At 34.6% G+C, this 24,950-nt stretch overlaps 6 protein-coding genes across 6 annotated transcripts; 4 read left to right on the forward strand and 2 right to left on the reverse strand.

The window, feature by feature from the left end:
- Nucleotides 1-236: 236 nt before the first annotated feature.
- On the forward strand, nt 237-2,467 carry LOC106412240 (dof zinc finger protein DOF3.6-like). The gene is made up of 2 exons (XM_048741161.1): nt 237-591; nt 1,134-2,467. The coding sequence occupies exons 1-2, from the start codon at nt 538-540 to the stop codon at nt 2,109-2,111; spliced, it is 1,032 nt and encodes a 343-aa protein (XP_048597118.1). The 5' UTR covers nt 237-537; the 3' UTR covers nt 2,112-2,467.
- Nucleotides 2,468-8,475: 6,008 nt separating this feature from the next.
- On the forward strand, nt 8,476-10,006 carry LOC106414268 (ubiquitin-conjugating enzyme E2 14). Its single transcript, XM_013854949.3, has 5 exons — nt 8,476-8,633; nt 8,753-8,855; nt 9,069-9,166; nt 9,244-9,344; nt 9,600-10,006. The coding sequence occupies exons 1-5, from the start codon at nt 8,588-8,590 to the stop codon at nt 9,753-9,755; spliced, it is 504 nt and encodes a 167-aa protein (XP_013710403.1). The 5' UTR covers nt 8,476-8,587; the 3' UTR covers nt 9,756-10,006.
- A 1,001-nt stretch (nt 10,007-11,007) lies between these two features.
- LOC106414266 (CASP-like protein 4C1) lies at nt 11,008-12,217 on the forward strand. The gene is made up of 3 exons (XM_013854948.3): nt 11,008-11,416; nt 11,512-11,647; nt 11,884-12,217. Exons 1-3 carry the CDS (start codon nt 11,196-11,198, stop codon nt 12,103-12,105), a joined length of 579 nt encoding a protein of 192 aa, XP_013710402.1. The 5' UTR covers nt 11,008-11,195; the 3' UTR covers nt 12,106-12,217.
- On the reverse strand, nt 12,189-15,467 carry LOC106414261 (methionine--tRNA ligase, chloroplastic/mitochondrial-like). The gene is made up of 11 exons (XM_013854943.3): nt 15,087-15,467; nt 14,537-14,830; nt 14,279-14,446; nt 14,038-14,162; nt 13,860-13,953; nt 13,533-13,631; nt 13,238-13,418; nt 13,040-13,155; nt 12,808-12,963; nt 12,592-12,720; nt 12,189-12,520 (listed from the first exon to the last, which is right to left on the reverse strand). The coding sequence occupies exons 1-11, from the start codon at nt 15,366-15,368 to the stop codon at nt 12,332-12,334; spliced, it is 1,833 nt and encodes a 610-aa protein (XP_013710397.2). The 5' UTR covers nt 15,369-15,467; the 3' UTR covers nt 12,189-12,331.
- Nucleotides 15,468-19,246: 3,779 nt separating this feature from the next.
- On the forward strand, nt 19,247-20,294 carry BNAA09G34990D. The gene has a single exon (XM_013854947.3). It carries the CDS (start codon nt 19,452-19,454, stop codon nt 20,100-20,102), a length of 651 nt encoding a protein of 216 aa, XP_013710401.1. The 5' UTR covers nt 19,247-19,451; the 3' UTR covers nt 20,103-20,294.
- A 1,570-nt stretch (nt 20,295-21,864) lies between these two features.
- On the reverse strand, nt 21,865-24,282 carry LOC106414263 (glucan endo-1,3-beta-glucosidase). The gene is made up of 2 exons (XM_013854944.3): nt 23,512-24,282; nt 21,865-22,888 (listed from the first exon to the last, which is right to left on the reverse strand). The coding sequence occupies exons 1-2, from the start codon at nt 23,971-23,973 to the stop codon at nt 21,989-21,991; spliced, it is 1,362 nt and encodes a 453-aa protein (XP_013710398.2). The 5' UTR covers nt 23,974-24,282; the 3' UTR covers nt 21,865-21,988.
- Between the last annotated feature and the right edge of the window lie 668 nt (nt 24,283-24,950).

The following is a 24,950-nucleotide window of genomic DNA, read 5'->3' on the forward strand; positions in this document are numbered from 1 at the left end:
ATGTTGTTGGGATAAAAGTTATGGTCACACATAAAATTTAAGTAAATTTCACAATAACATGTTCAAACAATAAAATGTATAAACATATTAAGATTCTACTTGCTTAAGCCGCATGCCAAATTACAACTACAACTTAGTATATATGATGTGTGAAGCAATTCATATTTGATCATATAACATTGATACAACCAAGAAACAATGACGCACATATAGATGATACACTTGGAAAGATAAGCACATCTAGATGTTTAAATTGACATTTACTTCCAAAAAGGTTAACAAGAAATAAGAAGGTTTTGATGAAAACAAAACAAAAAGAAACAAAGAGCGTAAGAATAATGGAAATTTAAAGGAAAAGAAAAAAAATAGAAAATAAATTAAATAAGGAAACGTCATCTCTTCTTTTTATCTCTCATTTATAAGCTCCTCCCTTCTCTCTCTGTCTTTCTCTAGATCACCTCTCTCTTAAGTGATTGATTTTCCACCATATCTGCAAAGTCTTACCTTAGAAGAAAGCTTTTATAGCTAAATTCAGATATGGTTTTCTCCTCTCTTCCAGTGAATCAGTTCGATTCACACAACTGGCAGCAGGTAATAAATATATATGATACTATATGTTCTTGATCCGTTCTAAACTGCTCCAAGTTCGATCATCTATATAAAAAAAATAAGGGTTTGCTTTGACAAAATTGCTTGCCTCTTCTTCTTCTTCTTCTTTGTGGAGGCCCGTATATCCTTATAGATATTCCTTAGTTTTCTTATCTTCTCGAATATACCATGAAATATATAATGATGATTTATTTGGCTGTTTTTCCAATTAAAACTCTTAAGGATGGATTTTTTAATCTCTGCTTGGCATTCACCTTTTTTCTCTTTCAGACACTGGGATTAAACAAAAAATATAATATAAAAATTACTACAACTTTAAATTAACTTGAGTTACTAATCCATCTTCTTTCTGCAGCTTTGATGAAAAGCTGTTATAAATCAGCACATCTTGTCAAAGTAGAATAATTTGCTTTGTATATATTCTTTTTTCCGCGATCGATGTATCAAGCTCGAATCGTTTCTTAAAAAAAAAAGGTTTCAGCTGCATTACATTCCTAAAAACTAAGTATTATGTTAATATGCAGCAAGGAAACACACAACAGCTAGACCGTGTCACATCTGACCAGAACCCTTTACAACATTTCTCATCACCACCGGCTGCTCAGGCTGGCTCGAGCCAAGCCAGGGTGAATTCAATGGTAGAACGTGCTCGGATCGCGAAAATCCCATTGCCTGAAGCAGCTCTAAAGTGCCCTAGGTGTGAATCCACCAATACTAAGTTCTGTTACTTCAATAACTACAACCTTACTCAGCCTCGCCATTTTTGCAAGACATGTCGCCGTTATTGGACACGTGGCGGTGCACTGAGGAATGTTCCTGTCGGAGGAGGCTTTAGGAGGAACAAGAGAAACAAACCCAACGGCGGTGGGAGATCGAAAGCTACGGTCGCGGTTTCGGCTGATAACAATAATACTACTTCATTGCTTTCTTGTCACCCAAGTTACTCAAACCCTAGCAAGTTTCTTAGCTACGGCCAAATGCCAGGGTTTAATTCCAACTTGCCCATATTGCCTCCTTTCCAAAGCCTTGGAGATTACATTTCAAGTAACATTGGATTGGATTGGAGTTCTAGTGGTGGAATTGTGGATCCATGGAGAATACCTTCATTGCAACAAGCTCAGCAATTCCCTTTCTTGATCAACGCGAAAGGGTTGGAGCAACCTTCAACTGTGATGTATCCATCACTAGAAGGCAATGAAGGTGTTAGCTATGCTAATCCTCAAAAAGAGGGTAGTGATTATTCCAGTCAGCTAAGGTCTAAACCCTTGATGGATATGGCTTCAAGTGGAGATCAGACCGCACAAGCTAGAAATGTGAAGGCCGAAGAGAATGATCAGGGTGGGAACGGACTGAATAACTTCTCTAGAAACTTTTTGGGGAATATTAACATAAAACCAGTGGAGGAGAATGATGGATACACATCTTGGGGAGGTAGTAGCAACATTAGTAGTTCATGGACTGGTTTCAGCTCCAACAACTCAACCGGCCATCTCTCATTCTAAGTATGCAGCAATTTTTCTTGATGATTATTTTGTTGGTTGGGTTATACATGGATCGCTTGTCATGGGAGCTATATATTACTGAGGACTGAGGAGAAATCAGGCCATGGATAAAGGAGCTATATATATATGATCCAAAGGCTAATTTTGGGGCTCAGGGGGGAGATATGGTTATAGTATTATGTTTTCGGTCTTTTAGAAGATATTTAGAGTGTGAGTATGTTTATCAAAATTGGTGTTATTGGCTATATAAATAGAAGTGTGGGTTCAGTATTAAGGAGTTGTAGTGGAAACTTTTGTTTATGTGTGTGATTGAATAATCTATCGAATTCTCAATTTCTTATAAACCCTTTACGAGATGTATATAGAGCATGTAATATATGTCAAACGTAATTAAGCCAAATTTCATGACCAGAAAAACATATTATGTCGAATATAGATATGCTAAGAGAAGACTATTCCCATATACAACATATTCTAAGAAAAATAATATCATATTTTAGTCTTCTTTAATTTTCACTATTTTCCAGATTCTCTCTACTTCATCTTACCGAAAAACTGCTATCCGGTCGACATAAACAGCAATGCTGTATTGCTGTAGGCTGTAGCCGCTGAATATGAGGCAAGTTCAAAGATTTTCTTAGACATTTTTTTAATAAACCCCTTTATATATAATGTGATTTAAAAGTCACCTTACAAATACATGCAAAATCTATATAAATTTTTTGTGATATTAAGTATTGCGAGATCTGAGAACAACAATAAACTCGTTAGATATATGGTAAAAGGATGAGAAGGTCCACTGTAACACTACATTAAAGGTTACAAAATCAGTTCTTATTATTTATTTATGTTTTTGATAACCGTAGCGTGATCTAAAATGTTTTTTTAGGTCTAAGTAGTAATCACAACGAGATTTGCAGGATCCGCGTTTTCTTACCACTTAAGGCATCCCAAATGACCAAGGAGAATCGAAAACAGGGTGTACTCACAACTGTGAACCCTTTACCGCTAGACGAAAACCACTTGGTTCAGTTTTTATTATTTTAATAAATGAAGAACCATTCTACGTTTAAATATTTTATGAGAACAAAGAAAACAAGTTCAAAACGAAAATTCCAATGGAGACTGAGAGAGTATCGAACAGGCTGGACAAAATATTGAAATTGTATATATTCTACTAATTTAGAGCTTTATTTTTTAATTTACTGAGCAAAATTTATCATTTAAATTTTAAAATAGGGCAACAAACCATTTCATTAAAATACATATAATTACACTTAAAAAGTTGAAAATGTTGACCATGCATATCTATCGGTACACAGAACTGAGCCAATAAGCATTTTATCGAAACATTTGAATGGACCCCCACTTGGTAGTAGTCCACTTAAAAAAAAACATTTGAATGGGCCCCTACTTTTAAAAAAAGAATTATATATATGTGTATGTATTTTTAGTATATTGACATACAAATGTTTAAAAAAATAAAAAAGTGAATAAGTTTTTTTAGTTTATAAATATGATAAAAATATGAGATAATTTGTATATTATTATGATTTAGATATAAATAAGTAATATATTTTGAAAATTATTATTTTTAAATAAAAATTCATTTGTAAATTTATAAAAATATCAAATAATCTGTAAATATGGTATTTCGTATAGGGCCCTTAAATTTTCAAGACCGGTTCTGATCATATAGATTCCTGATTTTCAGCATAACCCTTTCTCTCTTATACATTAGTTATCCTTCTATCCAATGCTAATCAATATTAATTCACACATAAATATTGATATAAATTATTGTATTAAGTATCCTTGATCATCAAGTGCAAGCCACTTTGACTATCCGATTTTATTAACTTAATGATCCCAATTCCCAACATAAGCGGTTATCATGCAAATCAGTTAGCCAAAATGGCTACACAACATAGGCGGTTTTAACGCATGTAATATTCTAGTATTTCGTAGTTCCGGTTTTTTTTTTAGTTAATTAAAGTAACCTTAATAAAGTTAGTGGTAACATAATTGAGTGGCAATCTCCAAGGGATTATGGAATCTGGACCTTTTGGATCTGCTTTTGCAATGACCAATGCCCTCAAATAAAGTGTTTCTTTGCCAAAATTCATCTCTCTTTCACATCCATTTGCATTAGACTTGAAGAAAGAAAAAAATCATACACTCATTCCAATACGTATAACAGATAATTAAAGTACAAAAATAGCAAATGCGTCAAAAAAGAAAATAAAAGGAAAAGAGAAGCATATGTTCAAGTTCTGTTCTCCGTACCAATGCAGCTTTAGGTCTAAAGGACATCTTCCAATTTAAAATTATTTTTTTAACAAAATACACTTTATATTAGAGCACCATTATGGGTTTTACCCATACAAGCTTCTTAAAAATATATATATATATTACTATTATAATGATTTCATTTATTTATGTTTGGATTTTGTTAAACAAATGAAACATTTCTAGAGTGACATATGTGTAGTTTTATTATTAACCGGTTCTTAAAACTAATCTAGGGCGTGATTATTGGGGGTCCTTAATACACATATATTTGTATGTATATATTATATATGTGTATATAATATATACATACAAATATATGTATATTAAGGACCCAAGAGCAAAAACCCCCAATAATCATCCTTAAGAAACTTTATACTCTTCTCTCTCTTATTTTAACTATTTTTCATTTATTTTAAAAGATAAGAACTCTCCTTAAACCTAGTGTTCGGAGCTGATCTTATGTCTTCTTCTTTGCTTGTTTAATTGAAAGTAGGTTTTTATATTATTGTAATTGTCCATCGGAACCGCTCACGTTCTTCCACATGCCCTCAAATCATATTCTCACTCTCCTTTTTTCCACAGTTAACTGAACAATTCACAAGATATATCAGCCAAATAAACAATCTTTAGAGGGAATTGTAGAGGTATAATTCTCTTAAATATACTTTTTAAAGTTTTTGTCACAAAAATAGACCTAAAAAACTAAAATGACCAAAATAACATCTTTTTGTTTTGAAAATAACTTTTTTAATTTTTAAACTCTAAAACTTAAATTTCACTCTATTAACTCTAAACCATAATGTGTAGATTAATTAATCCTAAGGGTATAAGTGTATATTTACTTTTTTTTGATAAAACATTAGTCTATTTTGATCATTTTTATTTTCAAGGTCTATATTTGTAACAAAAACTTTTTATGTCTATCATCGAAAATTTCTCATAGTAGATTTCACTCATAAATGAGTTCCGATTCATAACACGCAGAAGATCTCATCTTATATACTACTGCATGTATTCAATTTCATAAGATTTATATCGGCATGCATGACATGCATTACCAAATTATCTACACAAACCACTTAGAATTACATTGTTTGAACGATGTATTCTTCTAGGCTTATGATCGTTTTGAATAATCCACCTTACCAAACTATTCAAACCCCTCCAAAGTAAATATGATGCCATAAGATAACATATATACAACACAACTATGAAGTTTGCACACATACTTTTCGCCTCTGTAAACTAAAATAAAGAAATTCAATAGTATTTATTGTGATCATATTGCTAAAATCTAGCAGTTCTGTTCTTTCGACATTTATCTATTTGTTTTTCTCAACAAAGTCTTCTTAGTTTCAAACAAATGTTTCTTCCAATCACTAGAATATGTTACAAAACATATTTGTATGCAATATGGACGAAAGAAAACGATATAAATATAACCAATCAATGATCATTGTTATCCGCACTCAATTAGACATTTTGATCAAAGAAGAAAGCTTAATGTATATCGTCAAATAAAATCCATCTATGGTCTCTCGAGATTTTCAGCCAACACTCTTTCGCAAGATCATCATTTAACTGATATCTTTGAATCTTGTGCTTCTTTTGACATTGAAATCTTCCTACGAAATTTTTTGTTTTAGTATTATATATGTAGAATACAAATGCAACATCCTGATGGTGATATATACATCCTAGTTAGCAAAGTTTGAAATGATTGATTTGATTATCTATGTTGTTAAATAACATTTTTATAATAGAATTTTAGATTTAAGTGTGTTTGATTTAAAATAATTTTAAAATTTATAACTTATCAGAATTTTTTTTTTATAAATGACTATATGATTAGTAAATCAATTTTATTCATTTTCTCAAAGCAACACACTGATCATTAGACGAAGATAAATTTATCTAAACCGCAAACTACATATAATCCACTGGCAACAATGTCTGAGTGTTCTGAGGCCAATTCCTATTGGACACCAAAACAACAAATTGATGTATGTCATTTTTAATGGAACACCAAAAACGACACAATCCCACCAAATTTGGTGTAAAATATTCACCACACTAAATATTAAAATAATGTATTTTATTATTTAGTTATAGATAGATTAGTTTTATTAATTAGTTTTAACTTATAGTTAAAATGAATATATCAGAATATATTGTATTTTAATTTTATCTTCATATTACTAAATCATTAAACTAATATTGTATATATATTTTTAATTATATATATTGTATATATTGAGTTAAGCATATCAACTTCATGCTCTTCCTCATAATCATCATCCTCATCATCATCATCCAAGTACCACCTAACCATCTGCAAAGCATTAAAATCACATATATATAAGTTGATGTTGGTCACATTAAAAAACAGACGAGCAAACAACTTCCAATTTAAAAAAAACAGACGAGCAAAAAAAACAGACGAGCTTCCTATCACATTAAAAAAAAACAACTCAAACCCATGTCTGAAAACATTCACAGGAACTCAAACCCATAAAACCATGTCTGATAATCGGATTAAAAACAGAGATTTGATAATCAAATACTGGCCATTTTTTAAAGACTGTATTGGAGCATGGGTTTGAGTTCTTGTTCTATTCTAACACAAAATCACACACCAGATCGCCCCATTTTCTGGTAACCACACACTTAGTTTCTCTTGTTCTTGTTCTGATTATACCATAACCCATATCAAGAATCAAAAAACCCAACATCCAACTTAATTAATCTATTCTAACACAAAACGCTAAGAGAGAGAGAGAGAGAGAGAGAGAGAGAACTGACCTTTAAAAGAGCTAAGGCGTGAGAGATGGTGGAGAGAAGCGTGAGAGATGGAGAAGAGAGATCGTGAGAGATGGTGAAGAGAGGTGTGAGAGATGGAGATGAGAGATCGTGAGAGATGGTGAAGAGAGGTGTGAGAGAGGCGTGAGAGATGGTGAAGGGAGAGAGAGAGAGAGCTGAGGCCTGAGAGACCGTGAGAGATGGTGAAGAGAGAGAGAGAGAGAGAGAGAGAGAGAGAAGAGAGGCGTGAGAGAGAGCTGAGGCGTGAGAAATTATTTTAGGATTTAGGTTAATGGTATTGTTTTGTAATTTTGAAGATAGATTGAGGGTGTTTTTGTATTTTGAGTTTTTTTTTTTTTCTGATAGCAGGTTTTGGTCGCAAACGCTGAATTTCTTGGCGATCAAAATTTTTAATCGCGGGTCGCTAGCATCTGGTCGCTGCGATCAGTCGCTGAACGTACGACCGATAAACGAAAAACGTTTAGACGCTCAGGTTGGTCGCTGACGCTAGCGACCTCCAAACGAACATGGCCTAAATTGTAACAAAATAAAATTTATTTTCACTTTAAATGTATAACGTTTTAATTTTGACTAATTTTAAATAAAATAAATAAAGTATACAAATCAACTAAAACAAAATAAAAATATATATAAATAAACAAAATATAAAATTAATGAATTTTAATAAATAAATATAAACTTATATGAGATAAATATAATTAATCAAAAATAATTATTGTATTAAATCATCAAAATTAAATTAAAAAGTTAACAATATAAAATATTGTTTGGTGTAGAATTTGGTGTAATGGTTGGAGATGGAAAATAAAGTTTAACACCAAAACATAAAATTTAATGTAATTTTAACACCAAATTTTGTGTTGTGGTTGGAGATGCCAAGTGTTGCAATAACATCCAAACGTTACAAAAAAAAAATTTAATATAGCTTAATAGGTTTAATAATAAAAAATATATATATAATTGTGCATCTCTAATAGTTATTGGAGATTTTCCTCTTTTTTAGTCTCTTCGATTGAAAAACATTTTACTTTCTTTACAATATTCCATTAAACTTTAAAATAAAAAAAAAAATCGAAAATAAATTAGAGTATTTGTACTCCCTACACACAACTTCTCACCTATTTGCATTCTATACCCTATTTCCCTTCAATTTTTTTCCCCCCAATACTACCATTTTCCCCCAATTCAATGGTATCCCACTCTTTTTAGGGTATTGAGCTAATTTGCTCAATAAATTATCTAGAAAATACTAAAAAGTTTGGAAATATATAAATAGGGCATCCCTAAACGCTACCATCAAACAAAAACCTTGGCTCCCCCCCGAATCTAGCTTTCTCTCTCTCTCTCTCTCTCTCTCTCTCTCGATGGAGAAGAATCAAGCAAGCCTTCTTCTCCAGCAACAGCTCAAACGTCTCTTTCTTTCTTTTATTCGATTCCTTCTAGGATTTTCGAATTCGATCTCGCGTTTCTCAATTGATTGAGCTGAATTTCGATTCCGTTAACCTAATTTTGTTGGTTTTTGTTTGCAGATCTGTGCAAGAACCCGGTTGATGGTTTCTCCGCTGGTCTCGTCGACGAGAGTAACGTCTTTCAGTGGAGCGTCTCGATCATGGGTCCTCCCGATACTTTGTAGTGAGTCTTTATTTGATTCTATACGGAATTGGAGATTGTGTGTTGATTTGGTTTGTTTCTTGAGATCAAGATGTAGTTTATTGATATATTGAATTTGCCTTAGCTGATTGGTTCTGTGGTAGAGGTTTAAGTATCTCATGTGAGCTTTAGATTTTAAACTGTTTTGATGATTTTTTTTTTCTTTGGCATTGGAACTTTATTCTCTGGATGTAGTGAAGGGGGATTCTTTAATGCAATTATGACATTTCCAGAGGAATATCCTAACCTCCCACCAACTGTGAGGTTCACCTCGGAGATGTGGCATCCTAATGGTAACTGCTTATTCTGAATAAATAACTCTCTCTCTCTTAATATTGAGTCTTCCTGATGTAACATTTGAAAACTGCAGTTTACTCTGATGGGAAAGTTTGCATATCGATTCTTCATCCTCCTGGCGATGATCCTAATGGATACGAGCTTGCCTCTGAACGTTGGAACCCTGTCCATACGGTAACCCATTTGTTTTTTTTTTTTCTCACCAGTTTAGTAGCTTCTGCACACTGGTAATTTGAAGGCTTAACTGGTTAAGTCAATTTACGGGTTTGAGTTTCTTTGATTAACTATATAACTTTCCCTGCATTTGTGCAGAATGAGACTGGATTTGTTTGATTTTGAGCTTTATACCAGTTGCTTTTCAAGTAACTATGGATCTGTTTGTTGGATCATATGAGTGGGATATAATGTGGGTTGTTGTGTATGATGCAGGTAGAAACCATTATGTTGAGTATCATATCCATGCTCTCGAGTCCAAACGATGAGTCACCAGCGAACGTGGAAGCTGCAAAAGAGTGGAGAGAGAACAGAGCAGGGTTTAGGAAGAAAGTGAGTCGCTGTGTTAGAAAATCGCAAGAGATGCTATGAGCCATCTCTTCTTGGCGTTTTGATGTGTTGTAGAAATTTCGATCCTAAGCTAAGAGAGAGAGAGAGAGAGAGAACGTAACGAGCATCAATCATCAAGTAGCAAGCAGATGAATCTGTGTGCTCAAAAGCTTGTTTTCTTTTTTATGGTTTTGGAGTTGGCTTTAAGGTTTGGAATATTGTGGTGGAATCAAATCTACTCCACCTTTTAGGATTATAATCTTACTCTCGTTAATGGATTCGTTTTCACATTCCTTTTTTAATTTGTTTATCTGATATCATAACTCTCGATCATTTATATAAAAATCTATAGGGAACCAAAATATGTCAACATTTTTGGTCTTGTTAATCGTTAATTCTCATGTGAATAGCATTAGGCTTGAGTGTTCTGTTCTTACTTCTTAGATTTAGAAATTAAACCGAAAATATCTGAATTTCTTTTGGATATATTCTATCATAAATATATATAGATGAGAATTTAAAATATTAAGTGAAAGTATATTCAGAAATCTGTGAAAAACTATATATATATATATATATCTGAAATACGTATAAATAGCCATAATATTATAATATATTTGAATTACCAAAATACTGAAATTATATCAAAAATCTGAAATTATAAATACATTTAAAATACCAAGAACATATCAATGATATCCAATCTTTTGGACACTAAGATAACCGATTTGAATATTTTCCGAAAACCAAACCGATATCTACATGTAAATAGTGCGCTGGTATCATGTCTAATTCCGAAATCAAACCAAATCAGATTATCTCAGGTCGGTTCCGGTTTAATTTTTCGGTCCGGTATGCTGTGAGGAGGGATGGCTCAAACGTCATTTTCAGACTTTCTTTAATAACGACTCCGGCATTAATTACTCGACAACAGTTTCTATAACAAAACATTTTACAAAGAGACAAGAGGGTTTGTTGAATTTATTACCTTTGTGTACCTAATCCATTTAATGACACAAATCTTTACTCTCTTGATTGGTTCGTCAGAAACGCCTACCATCATGTGAAACCCGGGGTTTTAATTTCAAATACCTTTCCAAAATGCAGCGTCTCTGACCACTTTTTTTTTTTTGTCACAACGTCTCTGACCACTTAACATTACCAAAAATGCTCATTTACATTTAATGGTTTGGAACCGTTTACAACGTTGCAGCAATCCGAACCGAGAATATTAAACCAGAAAAAATCAAGAAAGCGACATTGTACCAACCGGTTATCAAGCTATATCTCTTTCCTTTGCATCACTTTCCCTCTCATTCTTCTTCCTTATCTCTCTCTCTCTCTCTCTCTCCCCCTAATTAATGACTCGTGACTCCAACTTAACTACTTTAAAACCGCCGCACTTCTCATGAGTCCTGTCTCTCTTCTTCTTCCTCATCATCATCATCACTGTTAGCCACTCCTCTGATCTTCTCCTCCGCCATGCGCTCGCCGCATGACTTCCGCAACGGCGAATCTCCGACATACCGAGACCGTACTCACTTCCACTCCACCGTCGCAGCTCAGAAGCTCCGTCGCTTCAATTCCCTGATCCTTCTCCTCCGCTTAGCCTCTTTCTCCTTCTCCCTCGCCTCCGCCGTCTTCATGCTCACCAATTCCCGCGGCTCCGGTTCGCCTCACTGGTACGATTTCGACGCTTTCAGGTTCGGATTCTCCTCTCTCCGCTCCTCAATTTATAAATCAAAGAATCAAAATTGGAATTTGATAACTGAGATCAGAATCGCGTTTTGGGTTACAGATTCGCGTTCGTGGCAAACGCGATCGTGGCGATATATTCCGTGTTCGAAATGGGAGTTTGCGTTTGGGAATTTTCAAGAGAAACAACGTTATGGCCTGAAGCGTTTCAGGTGTGGTTCGACTTTGGTCACGACCAGGTGATTGATTGATTGATTAATTAAATAAAGATCAATTCTTTTAAGCTTAGATTTGCATTCTACTTAGTCAAAGGCAAACATGCTGTCTCAATGATTGCTCACAGTTATCTAATTAGAGTTTAATTATTTTATTCTCAACTTAGATATTTTTTTTTTAATTATCCCCAATTAGTTAATTAATTATTAAAAGAGACAAGACATGAAGTTGAAAGTGAGCAATGTGTATGTATCGGCAGGTGTTCTCTTACCTGTTGCTATCGGCAGGATCGGCTGCAGCAGCATTAGCTAGAACGATGAGGGGAGGTGACACGTGTACGGCCAACAAAGCCTTCTGTTTGCAGTCAGATGTAGCCATTGGCTTAGGCTTTGCTGCTTTTCTGTTCCTCGCCTTCTCTTCTTGCTTATCTGGTTTTCGAGTTGCTTGTTTTCTCATTACAGGCTCTCGTTTTCACCTTTAGTAGTAGTGAGTGATTCTTAATGAAAAAAAAAAACAGTTTGTTACATTTGTGTTATGGAGTTGATGTGTTAGAGTTTTACCATATAAATATATAAGACAACAAATTTGATGAATCAGAACTATGAAGTCTCAGTTTACAGTGGATGAAGCTGATGAAACATTGAATTGAATTGAATCATGAGAAGGTTTTAAAGCTTAGAGCTACAAAACGAAACCATAAGATTGGCTCATGCTTCTGTTACAGTCTGAGGTTGTTGCTCTACTTTGACCTTAGCTTTACCCTTTTTCTTACTATCCTTTGGCTTCTTCTTCTCCTCTTCATCTTTCTCTGCTGCATCCAGCTCGATCCTTACAAAAACAGGACTTGCTTGCGCCATTACTTGACCTCCTTTTAGCTCTCCCCACTTGGTGTCATCCTAAAGAAACAAAAACCAATACAACCATGAAGTTTTTAGTTTAAATCAGATGACAGGAGATGGTTTGTTACCCATGTTATGCTATTGAACTGATCAACTGAGAATCCAAGCTGTGAATATATCTTCAAGCTTAAGCAAGGAGCAATGGGGGATAACGCAACCGCTATGATTCTCATTACTTCCAGTATAATCACCAGATCCTGTAAATCATTTGGGAGACAAAACCAGTCACTAACTTGCTCCTCTTAACCAAATAACAAAACCCTTATGTTTTTTTTGTTTATGACCTTGGCTGCAGCTTCTGCTGAGACACCACCTTGTTTGAAAAGCATCCAAGGTGCTCTTTGATCCATGTAGGCGTTTCCTGCATTCCCAATCTCTAATACAGCCTCACACGCCGTTGATAATGACAGGCTCTCATAGTTTGTCCGTGCCTTTTCAACCTTATAATAGAGAAACAGTACAATGAGACAAAGCATTGACCTAATGAAGCAATTAGAGAGAGAAGAGAACTTTTACCAGCTTCTCCACTGTGTCTTTCAAAGGAACTCCTTCGGCTGCAACGGTGGAATCTACTACTAAAGTGGACTCGCAGTTCTTCTTGAGAAGGCCAAGAGTACGGTTAAGGAGGTTTCCTGAGGAGAAAATGCAATAAACATTTTTAGAAAACCAAACAAGACTCAAAAGTGTTTTAGTTTTAGTAGAGTTAGAAGAAACCTATTGTGTTGGCGAGATGTGCATTGACAATTTTTATAAAACGGTCTTCTGAGTAGTCTCCATCGTTTCCAAATTCAACCTCCCTGATGAAGAAGTACCTAACAGCATCTGGTCCAAACTTCTGAACCAGCTCAAAAGGTTCTAGAGTATTCCCCAATGATTTCCCCATCTTCATTCCGTCCTATGATTTGATAAAACCATAACAGCAATGATATCAGAAAAGACAAATCCAATATCCCTCACATGTTGGCAAGAACAAGAACTCTATGCAGAGTTTGTTTTTCTGGCTAAGTACCTTTGTGAGAAATCCATGGCCAAACACCATCTTTGGAAGGTTCAGACCAGCAGACATTAACATAGCAGGCCAATAGACAGCGTGAAATCTTAGAATATCCTGCAGAATAATGGTATGATTATTACATAATATAAATTCATGAATTGGAAACACAAGAACTAAGAAGGGTGTTAATGATTCCAGAAATTACATATAATGACAATGCGATTGTTATTGTTTCCAGAAAATCTCTAAGAACTGTAGAAAGTAATCAGTTCTAAGCAAATACTGAAGGTGAATCCGTTCAATATCACTGGAGTGCAGTTGATAATGAGCATAAAGCTATACCTTCCCGATCAAATGCAATGAAGCAGGCCAGCCTAATGAAACGGCAGTGTCTAGATTTTGTTGCTCATTGTCCTCTGTTAGAGCTGATATGTAACTGTAATGATATTAGATTTTAATCTCACAACTTGATACAAATCTAGCACATCAGTATGTGGAGGAAAATAGAAAAGAAACTCACCCTAGTAGAGCGTCAAACCAAACATATATGGTTTGCTTATCGTCATTAGGAACAGGAATCCCCCAATCTACTAATGCTCGAGATATGGAAAAATCCCTTAAGCCACTCTTTATCCAAGTTTGCACCTATTAGCAAAACAGGATTAATCAGATTGAGCTAGAGACTCCTCTAAGATCAAATCCTAGTGCTATGTGTATCACTAACGGTCCAAAAGTACTACTTGAATAGACTGTGTTCTCACCTCATTTAAACGGTACGCAGGCTGCACGAAACGAGGATTCTGAGACAAAACTTCCTCAAGAGGTTTCTGATATTTCGATAGAGCAAAGAAGTAGTTATCTTCTTTCCTCGCAACACATGGCATTTGATGAACAGGGCAACAATTGTTTTCAAGCAGCTCTTTCTCATCCTACAGAGAGCATCCAAAACAAACCAAAACTTATAAAACCAAAACAAAGTATAAACCCTTTAATTAACTCTTCATTTTAAAGAAACAAACCTTATATTCCTCACAGTTAACACAGTAAAGACCTTCATAATCAGCTCTGTATATATCCCCGTTGGCGAAAACTCGATCATAGAACTCTTTCACGATAGCTTCATGCTTAGGATCAGTGGTTCTGACGAACTTATCATAAGCTATATCGAGTTCTTTCCAAAGAGTTCGATAAGATTGAGAAATGAGATCACAATGCTCGGAAGGATTGCGTCCGTTAGCAGCTGCTGAGGTAGCTATCTTCTCACCATGCTCATCTGTTCCCGTGATAAAGATAACCTTCTTGCCCAGCAGCCTCTACACAAAACAAACAAGAACACATCACATGAACTAACAATTCAACAACAAAAAGACTGAAACTTCTCAAGAACCCTGAGAGGTACAATAGCAAAAAACTGAAACTTTACAAGAGCCCATCACATGAACTAACAACTCAACAGCAAAAGACTGAAACTTTACAAGAACCCACCACATGAACTAACAATTCAACAGCAAAAGATTGAAACTTTACAAGAACCCAAGAGAGAGAGAGAGTGATTGAGAGACCACACACCTGGAAACGGGCGATTGAATCGGCGGCGATGGTGGTGTAGGCACTGCCCATGTGGGGAGGGGCATTTACGTAATAAAGAGGAGTGGTGAGGACGAAAGTCTCGGCGTTATCATGGCTTTCGAGGGAGGAGGTACAGTAGAGAGCTCTCCTCGGGGAAGAAGGGAGCTTTTTGGAGAATCTAAAGCTGTTTCTCGAAGAGAATGGTTTCTTAGTGAGGAGAGTATTAAAAGGGTTTAACAAAGAGAGGGTGTTTTGAAGCGAAGTGTTTAACCTGGCCGCCATTGTCGAAAGACCTTCGCCGGAGAAGCGGAAGAAGAAGGGAAGAGATAGGAGGAGGGAACAAGCGATTTCGAGCGCTAATTAGGTTATGGTATCGGTACCAAAGCAAAACCAGCAAAACCGGTTCAATTGAGTAAATATGCCACATCAACTTGTGTATACCAAAAGAAAATGTATAACCGATTAGTAATGTTTTATGGAGCAAATATCATTAAAGAGTAAAAAATAGAGTAGGATTAGAAAACTTTTTGCGCCATACTTTCTTCTTTTTAGAAAAAAATATAGAATGAGGTTGAAGATGCACTAAATTAAATTTTGATAAATTGGTAATGTTTTTTTTCATTAAAAGCTAACTACATGTTTTCTTTTACTACGTGCAGTAATAATTTTTTAAAATTTAAATTACATTTAAAAATAAATTTTTTTAATATTGTAGATTTTATTATTTCCTTAAGAATATTTTAATATAAATTTGATCTAATTAAATATAAAATTAAGATAAATTTTTTGTTTATTTAAAATTTTATTTAAAAATATATATGTATATATTTAAAATTATAATATTAGATAGATTTTTTTATCTATTTCTTTTGATAAATATATTAAATCAACTTGCATAAAATTAATAAAAAACTTGATATTAAAATTGTATAAATATCAAAAATTTAAACTATACAGGGTTTATAAAATTTGTAAATATATAAAAGAAACTAATAATTTTAAGATTATAATTTATAATATTTAATAAAAATAGAATCTAAAATAGAATTAATAATCTTTCAAAACTTGTAGTGTCATATTTAAATATATTTATTTTAATGATGATGTATGAGTTGTTACTATATTCTACAAAGTTTACCAAAAATATAACATTAAATTTAGTTTATGAATTATTATCTTATTTTAAAAAGTTTGTCAGAAAAATATATATCAATATTAAATGTAATTGTTCATTTCATATTTAGCCATTACATGTCATCAATTTTAGTAGTCATGTCTCATTGTTTGTGAAAGTGATTGTATAGAGAACATGTGACAAATCACTTTTCAAATAATGTTTAGAGGATAACTTTTCATTTTTGTTTATTCCGTCATATATGTCTCATGTAATGATCGATGCATTATTTTTGAGGTTCAACAAATTTGTTTATTGATTTTGTAATTATTTTTGTTTTAACTTTAATTACATAATATTACAAATTATTTAATTATATATCATTTATTATTTCGCTAGTCCAGTTTAAACATGTTAAATCTATTTTTTTAATACAAATAACTAGAAATAAACATATTTGATCAAATAAATAGTCAAATCACCACACAAACCATCAAATACTAGAAGCTGAGATACTATCGATTTTTTATGGATACCAAAAAATTCTGAAAAACAATTTGAAAACAATATTCAATACCATATATTTTGTCAAGGTAAGTTTAGTTGTGAATCGGTCTTACTCGACGGGATGGGGTCTCACCCGTGGTTTTGAAGCACTTCAGCTTTTCTATGTGGTGCTGCTGCCACCGGTTCCCACACTCTATGTCAAAAAGCAAGCCGGCCTCGTCCAGAAAGCCATCGGAAAATTCAAAGAAACCTTCCTTTTGAATGAATTCTCAGACTGAAAAAGAATAAAACATTGGGTGATACAAAGTGATAAATCACACTGACAAAATCCTCTGTTTCTTTGTTTTTGTTTTGGTCCCATTGATATTTGAGCATGTCTTGTGTTGCAGATTAACATACATCTTTTTCTTTTATCATAGAAAAGAACTTCACGAGCCTTTTAATGTTCAACTGTAAGTTTGTAACCACATACCATTTTGAAACCGAAATTGGTATACATCTATCTGTTTGTGTTGCACCACAGATTTACAACATATACATACACTCAAATATTATACGATGATACATGTGACATGAAGTATACTATATGTCATATACTTTATATTATCCAAAATCCAGAATAAGAAATTGAGGGCACCTTTTGATACTGCATCACTTTAGAGAAAAGCAAAGTTGTGGAGCCACTCTAATTGCTGCTGCGGAAATATGCTTTTAATGGATGCACTCATATACCTGTCATGTGTGAGACATTTGGTACCATCATTACCAGCTTCACCATCAAATCTTTATTCCTTTTTTTTTCCATTTTTCCACTTTTTTCTCTTTTTCATTCCTGAATACTGAAAGAAATGTTAATGTCACAAAAATATATACATCACGCTTTTATCTTTCTTTCTCCATACATACTTACGAAAGAAGCTCCAAACACATCCACGGCAAATACGTAGTTAGAATATTGTACTATCATAAATCACTCTTCATACTGGTGATGCAAATGCAGTGCTGTAATTTATTTTATTATGAAAATAAGATGGTGCAGACTTTTCAGTTTTCACTATGCTGTTCCAAACTAGTTACTTTGATTACCGATTGAAACATGCTTTTAAGTAACGTCAAAGATAATTTTTCCGAGACGGTGCAAGCCAATAATTTGATGAAACATCAAACATAAGAGGGGGCTTCGCTAGTCTTGGGCATGTAATTAATGCTTTTTCATATCATACTAGGATGGGATCGGGACTTCACCTATATATTCATTCAAGTACTTAAGCAATGTACAAACACAACTTTCTTCGAAAAGAAATATATACATGTCACGTTCATATCATATGGCAACATTAATAGGCCAATTTAAAATTCAACTATATTACTTCGCTGTTTTGTATTTACTAGGTTTGTATTTAGACACTCATTATGCTACTTGTGAGATTTGATTTTAAGACTTTCATTATGACATAGTTAAGAAAATAAACACGTTAATTTAATTTAATTAAACATGTTACCAAGTATTCTTAGCTCAACAGGAAAATCACCATTAGCAACGTTTTGAGGTCACATAATGGAATGACGCTTGATATGAAACTAATATTACATAATACTTACCATTTTTAGTATGTAAAGATTACGGTTTTTGGTACAAAACCTCTTATATTCAGAAAAAAGAAAAAGAAAAAGAAAAATAAACATGTTTTAGTATTCTATATATACTAAGTTGTAATAATGTTAATTATGTAATAATTATATAGTTTTAGGCTTCGAATGGTAACATTCGTCCTGCGGTGCACAGTAACAAAAATCTCTACATATACCATATATCTATACGTTTTTATAACTGTCAGAACCGCACCGCAATCAAACCGCTTGTCCCGCACCGCTTAATCCACTGTTACCATTGAAATTCGAGAACTTTTTAACTTTGGTTATATATAAGGAACGTATGGTATTTACATTGGGAATGCCAGTTGAAATTGTGATAATACTGTTAACTGATACTGATATGAAAATATTGGGATGCGCTATAAATTCAGCAAGACAGATACTCCTATTAAACAGTGTCGGCGACGGTAGGATGGAAAGCTTTAATATTTATTTGATGCTACCTAGTGAATATTGTCAAGATGTTTATATTTTTTTTTTCTTCAAAACGGTTAATGTATATAGTATTATTACTTCAGTTGGAAATACGTTGGTAACCTTATTCTCATTGAACTAAATTAGTTTTTTTGTTGCCTACGAAACTCAGCTAGTTACTTATTTTACAGGTTTCTGACCTAGTTGTCTAGTGATAGCATTTGCATGCACGAGCTAGTTCAACTCATTTACTATATCAACATGAACCCATATTATTTACATTGTAAGGTTACCTGAATCCATGAATAATTAACTGAAAACCTCCATAAAATGTGGAGACAAAAAAAAAAGGCAAACAAATCGCATTTACTGCATTTGATGCCTAATAAACAAACTTTGCAATCTTTTGTAGCAGCTGTATGACCGGTCATAGCAAAGACTTAAAAAAAAAAACATTTGCAATTAAACAGCTCGGAACCTGTCTCATGATGTTGAAATAAAAAAGTTATACAAATCAAGAAACAATATAATTCAGAAAATTATAATAATAAAAAAGAGAGAGAGGCTCAATCAAAAGCACCAACCAAAGTTACACCAACTTCTTCTTCAATCACAAACAAAAACCAGAGAGAGAAACAACAAGAAAGCAAGAAAGAAATAGAGCATCAACAGCCATGGGAGAAAAAGAGAAGAAAAGCAAGAAGAAGAAAAATAAAGATAGCAAATCCTCGCCGGACATCTCCTTCAAACCTTCCTCCGACGTCAAAGGCCTCAAGTTCGGCGGCCAGATAATCGTCAAATCATTCACAATCCGGCGAGCAAGAACACTCGAGCTCCTAAAACTCCTCTCCCTCCCTTCTCCCTCATCACCTCCGCTTCTCTCCACGGCGGCGTATATTCCGACAAACTTCACGATCTTAGCTCACCAAGCGTGGCACACACTAACCCTCGGACTAGGAACAAGAAAGTCCAAAGTAGTGGTCTTCGTGTTCGAATCTGAGGCGATGAAGACGGCGGTCGCGGCGGCGGTGGGAGGATTATGGCCGTCGGAGATTCCGCTCGGTGAAGTGAACAAGAAGATGATCAGAAAGTTAAAGAACTGGGAGATGGCGAGGTTCAAGTTCAGGAAAGGATGCTTAACGTTTTACGTCTACGCAGTGAGAAACGCCGGAAACGAAGGTTTTGCGGCGGCGGAGGACTTAAAGGTAATTTTACAGGCGGTGGTGGCTTTGAAAGACTTCATGGATCACACGGCGATGCTAGTAATGCCCCACCAGAAAGCTATTAATTACAGTTCTTGCCCTCCTTTTGCCATGGCTCACTAGTATAATTGAACTGGCCCTCTTCTTTTCATTATTTTGACTTTTTTATTTATTTTCAATATACAAAAAATAGTTTTTATTATTATTTATTTTTGGTTCCCTAATGAATTGTGATGAGGGATTGTTATTAATATGGTTTTTGGGTGGAAGATTGGTTGAATAAGAATATAAGATCAAAACTGTTTGTGTTGGATTGTTTGAGATCGTGCATTACATATAATCTGAGCAGACCTTGAGCATGTTTGTCTCGATCGGCTTAAGTAGTTACTATGTATAAATGATAATGAACTTAAAATCTGAATATTATTTACAAATTTGAATTAAAAGTGTAAAGTCACATTTTTATAAAACAACATTAAAATTATAAAATGACGAGTGAGTATAACTTTGTGTAAATTATTTAGTTTTCAATTTGTGATTGTTCTAAGCCCTACAAATTGTGGTGCTTACCTAAAATTGGATCGAAGCTAGATGTCTCTTCTGCCAACAACTTCTAATTCACGTAATCAAAAACAAAATAGTTTTCTTTTGTTAATTATATTTAATTATAATGATGACGATCTAAGAACGGGAAGAATTATGTGCAATGTCTTTGATTTCTATAATCAGTTTAAGAATAGGAAGGATCTCGTAGATCTTGCCTTTTTGGTAGGTGGCGACAGTATGTGGCTAATTATCCAAAACAAGTGTCACTATTTGTTTATTCTAGTCGTGACCAGTCAAATTTTGTTCTTGAATGAGATCAAAACTCATCAATGCATTTTGTTTATAGTTTTGACCAACAAATGTTAATGATTCTATATTAGCAATGTCAATATGACGCTATGTGAGCAATGTAATGTAATCATTGTAGAATATCATTGCCAGTGTGATTTTAGCCCACTTTATAAATGCGTTTTGCTCATTTTTGATTGAAAACAGGAGATCGGGGAAGAAGCAACATTGAAAGTTTCTGTTGAACACTGGTTTAGTCAACAATGTGGACAAACCAACCGTTACTTTACTAATTAGAGCCATGCTTTAAAGTGTTATGCAACTTTGTCTTTGTTTAACCAACCGGTCAAGAGTTTTTTATTGATGATTGTTTAAAGAGTTTGAAGGTTTAGCATGTACTAACAAAATAATGAAAAAGAAAGAGCGCAAGAGATATTTCGAACCACACATGAAACAATACGTCGATCGAAGATTGTGAACTGAGAGACGATTTTAGCTGAACGTGTCACTGTGTAGTGATCAATAACCGTAGCAAACAAAACATCATTTTTGTAATCATACCTTAGGAGAGTGATGCCTTAAGGTTTATTAGCCTCATTTACAACCAACTACTAGTGATCCTCGATGACATTCGATTGCCATTGGCGAGGAAATACTAATCAAGTTGATCAATAATAATATTTACGAATCCATACTCTAGAAAACTAGATATGTAATTTTGAATATAAAATTCTATTATGGCGAATGCGTGATTTCATTACACGGATTTGAAAACATAAATCTCAATTTTTGGAGTGGATTCTCTCAGTTATTGGTGTCATCCCTACCTACCAGTGTATGATTGGTCGAGGAACCGGCCTGGAAAACATAATTATCTTGTTGATAAGATTATGTTCTAACGTTCATATTGCTTTATAGGTTGTTGGACCATCTATTTCAAACATAAAGATCATAAGACAGCGTGATCACCGCGTTTAAGCGTATGTCGTAAGCATATATTACAAGAAGTTCATCTTCATTTTATTCAAATAAAAGGATTTGAAAAAGGGAATGAATAAAGAAACCTTAAAATTAGAAGAATATCCAAAATTAAACATAAAGTACCTCAGAAACCATAACATTAAGTCTTTCCAAACAAATGCTACATAGACAAATCTCTTAAAGAGATGTCTCACTTAGTACTTACACGCACCATTGCTTGGGTTGTTCCCTACGATGACTCCGGTTCCACTGAAATTACATGACCCGTCAGTGCGACCGTTTCTCTGGAAATAAGCGTTCATCACGAAAGACGCTTGCGACCTCACACTGCTAGGGTCAAAGCAAGTACCACCGGTTTGGATCGGTTTACAATCAACGCCTCCTTGACTACAAACCCAGTCAATATTCCCTTGCAACTGCGCATCAGTGGCTTCCGACTTAGCCACACACCATGTACTACCAGCAGTAGGCGCAGGCAATGCTGGTGCTGGACGGACGCCACCACCACCACCTTGTTCTTTTCTGAGGAGCCCAACATCATAAACCGGAGAGAAATCTGACCGGAACAGCCCCCAGTTCCTCTCTGCAGTTGGACCGGGCTTGCCTTCTTCGTTAAACAAACCGAAAATGTAAGTCTCGAACCGTTTGTTAGGCATGAGAGGTGTTCCTTGGCCTTGTGCACGTTTAATGATATTGAGGTTGAACCAAGCCGCGTTTTCAAGAGAGCACCACGGTGCATCGCAGGCAGAAGGCCAGCCCGTCTCACCAACGACGATGTCAACATCACCGTAGCCAAGAGCTTTCATGGCTGAGTAAGTCGAGTCCATGAGAGTATCGTACATGTTTGTGTACACTTTGCCGGTTAACGGGTCACGGACCGCCTTGTACGGTGAGCGGAAAATGGCAAAGTTGACGTTTTTGGGGTCGAAACCGAAATAAGGGTAAGGGTTAACCATGAACGGAGACTTGGTCTGACGATGATAAGCTAGGATTGGAGCCAATACGCCTTTATCCCAGCCAGGCCTGAATCGACCGCTGCTTGGTGCACCGTTCAGTTCATAGGCTATGATGTTAAGTGAGTGTGCGGTTGTAACCTGAAACCAAATTGTAACAAAATATTTATCAAAATCAATTATTATCTAACAAGTTACAAATGTTAATCATGTTGGTCTAAGTTTCATATGAAATTGATATATTATCCAATTTTACTCAGAGCATACATGTATTTGTGATGTAACAAAAGGACAATTTATTACTTAGTTACAAATGTTAATCATGTATTTGTCATCAGTTTAAAGATCATAAGAAAGTGTCGGAATGTAAAGACAAGCAGGACGTTGACAGCACGTGGGATAGTCTATATGGTCGGAGTCGTCGGACCTATAAATGATTATCATTCACTAGCTTTCTTGAAATTTTATTTGCGATATTTTTCTTTTTAGAAAAGTAAATGGAAGCAAAATAAAGAAATACGTTGGAGTACATTAGGCCAGTTGCATAAGGATTTGGACGGATATAACCTTAGAATGTTCCAACTTTATATGCGCAATCAACGCATTGGTTCAGTTTTTTTAAACGTTTTTTTTATACAAATTGCATTATCACGCCAATCATCAACTAATAATGACGCATTAATGACCTCGAAATATATTACTAAATTATTTAATCACCAAAACAGAAAAAATCTGGAGATTAGGAAATGAAGAGATAAACTGACCTTAACATCTTTGACACCAGCACGGACCAAAGCAGCGTTAAGATTCTTCATCGCCGGTAAAAGATTCTTGATCATGTTATCATCCCCGGAGAGCAGAATCTCATTTCCGACGGAGATATACTTGATCTTTGTCTGCGGATGAAACGGCAAAATATTAGCAGAAACCCACCGACGAGCTTGTACTCCGTTAGCTAACGCCGGAATATCACCGTTAGGGACGGTGACGACGACGGAGATTCCGGTACCGGCGAAGGCACGGATGATATCAGGGTTTACGTTGAAGATCTTGACGCTATCTATCGAAGTCTGAGTCTTGAGGAAGTTCGCCACCTGAGTCGGTGGTGGGAGGTTTCCGAGAGTGCCGTAGTTGACGCCGATGGAGGAGATAGCGGCGGGGAGGGTGAGGAATACGGCGGCGGAGAGAAGGAGGAGGAGAGAGATTGACGGTGGCGCTTTCGCCATGTTTTGGTAGTTTTGGAGTAAATGGAAGAAAATAAAACGATTCAAGTGAAACCCGTGAATTGTTTGGGGTGTTTATTTATGGGGGAGAGAGAGAGAACGTTTTAATGTTTTATGAGAAACATTTGTTATTTAAAAAAAAACTGTTTGTATAACCTATACGTGTGGTAAGTGTATATGTACATTTTTAGTGACGAACAGCTGGACTTTTTAAAAAAGGAAGTACAATTATTCTTCTCTTTTCGGTGTGCGTCGGTTAAATTTAGGCAAACTTGTAAATAATTGAAAATGTGGATTTGATTATGACCATGAAAATGTTAAGATTTGTTTCAATATAAGTTGTTTTTAAGATTTTTGCACATGGGTTAAGAAAATACAATTTTCTATACAATTTATTTTGGCTACATAAATTTTTTATTAAATAAAACTAATTTAACCAATAAAAGAACACAGTATTTTATAATTAGTCATAAATTTAAAATTAAATTAAATTCTATCTAGAATATAAATAGAATATTAAATTTTAAGAAATTAAAACAAAACAGTTTAATTTTCTCAATTATATTTAACAGTTTAATTTTTTAATTACATTTAATTATAAGTATGACGATCCAAGAACAGGAAGAATTTTGTGCAATGTCTTTGATTTCTATAATCTAACAATACTAAAAGTAGAATAAGCTCAAAGGAGAGGCTGTCCACGTGTGTAAAAAAATCAACCAATCATAACAGGTTAATTTGCCATGTCATACGCTTCAGTCCAAAAACGGGTTTTTAATTTGGGCTGTGTTTGCATTTATTAAATAGCCCAATACAAGCCCATCTCACCTTAGATGTCTGAAGCGTAAAGTTTTGTTCTACCTCGACCATTTCTCTTTGCTTTCACGATCAAATTCTCAGCACTCGCCGTTACCAAAACCAACTCTTCATCAAAATATTATGCTGTTTAATTCTTCTTTAATGGTTTCGTTCCACCTCCC

The sequence above is a fragment of the Brassica napus genome, chromosome A9, assembly GCF_020379485.1.
Source record: "Brassica napus cultivar Da-Ae chromosome A9, Da-Ae, whole genome shotgun sequence".
Lineage (NCBI taxonomy): Eukaryota > Viridiplantae > Streptophyta > Magnoliopsida > Brassicales > Brassicaceae > Brassica > Brassica napus.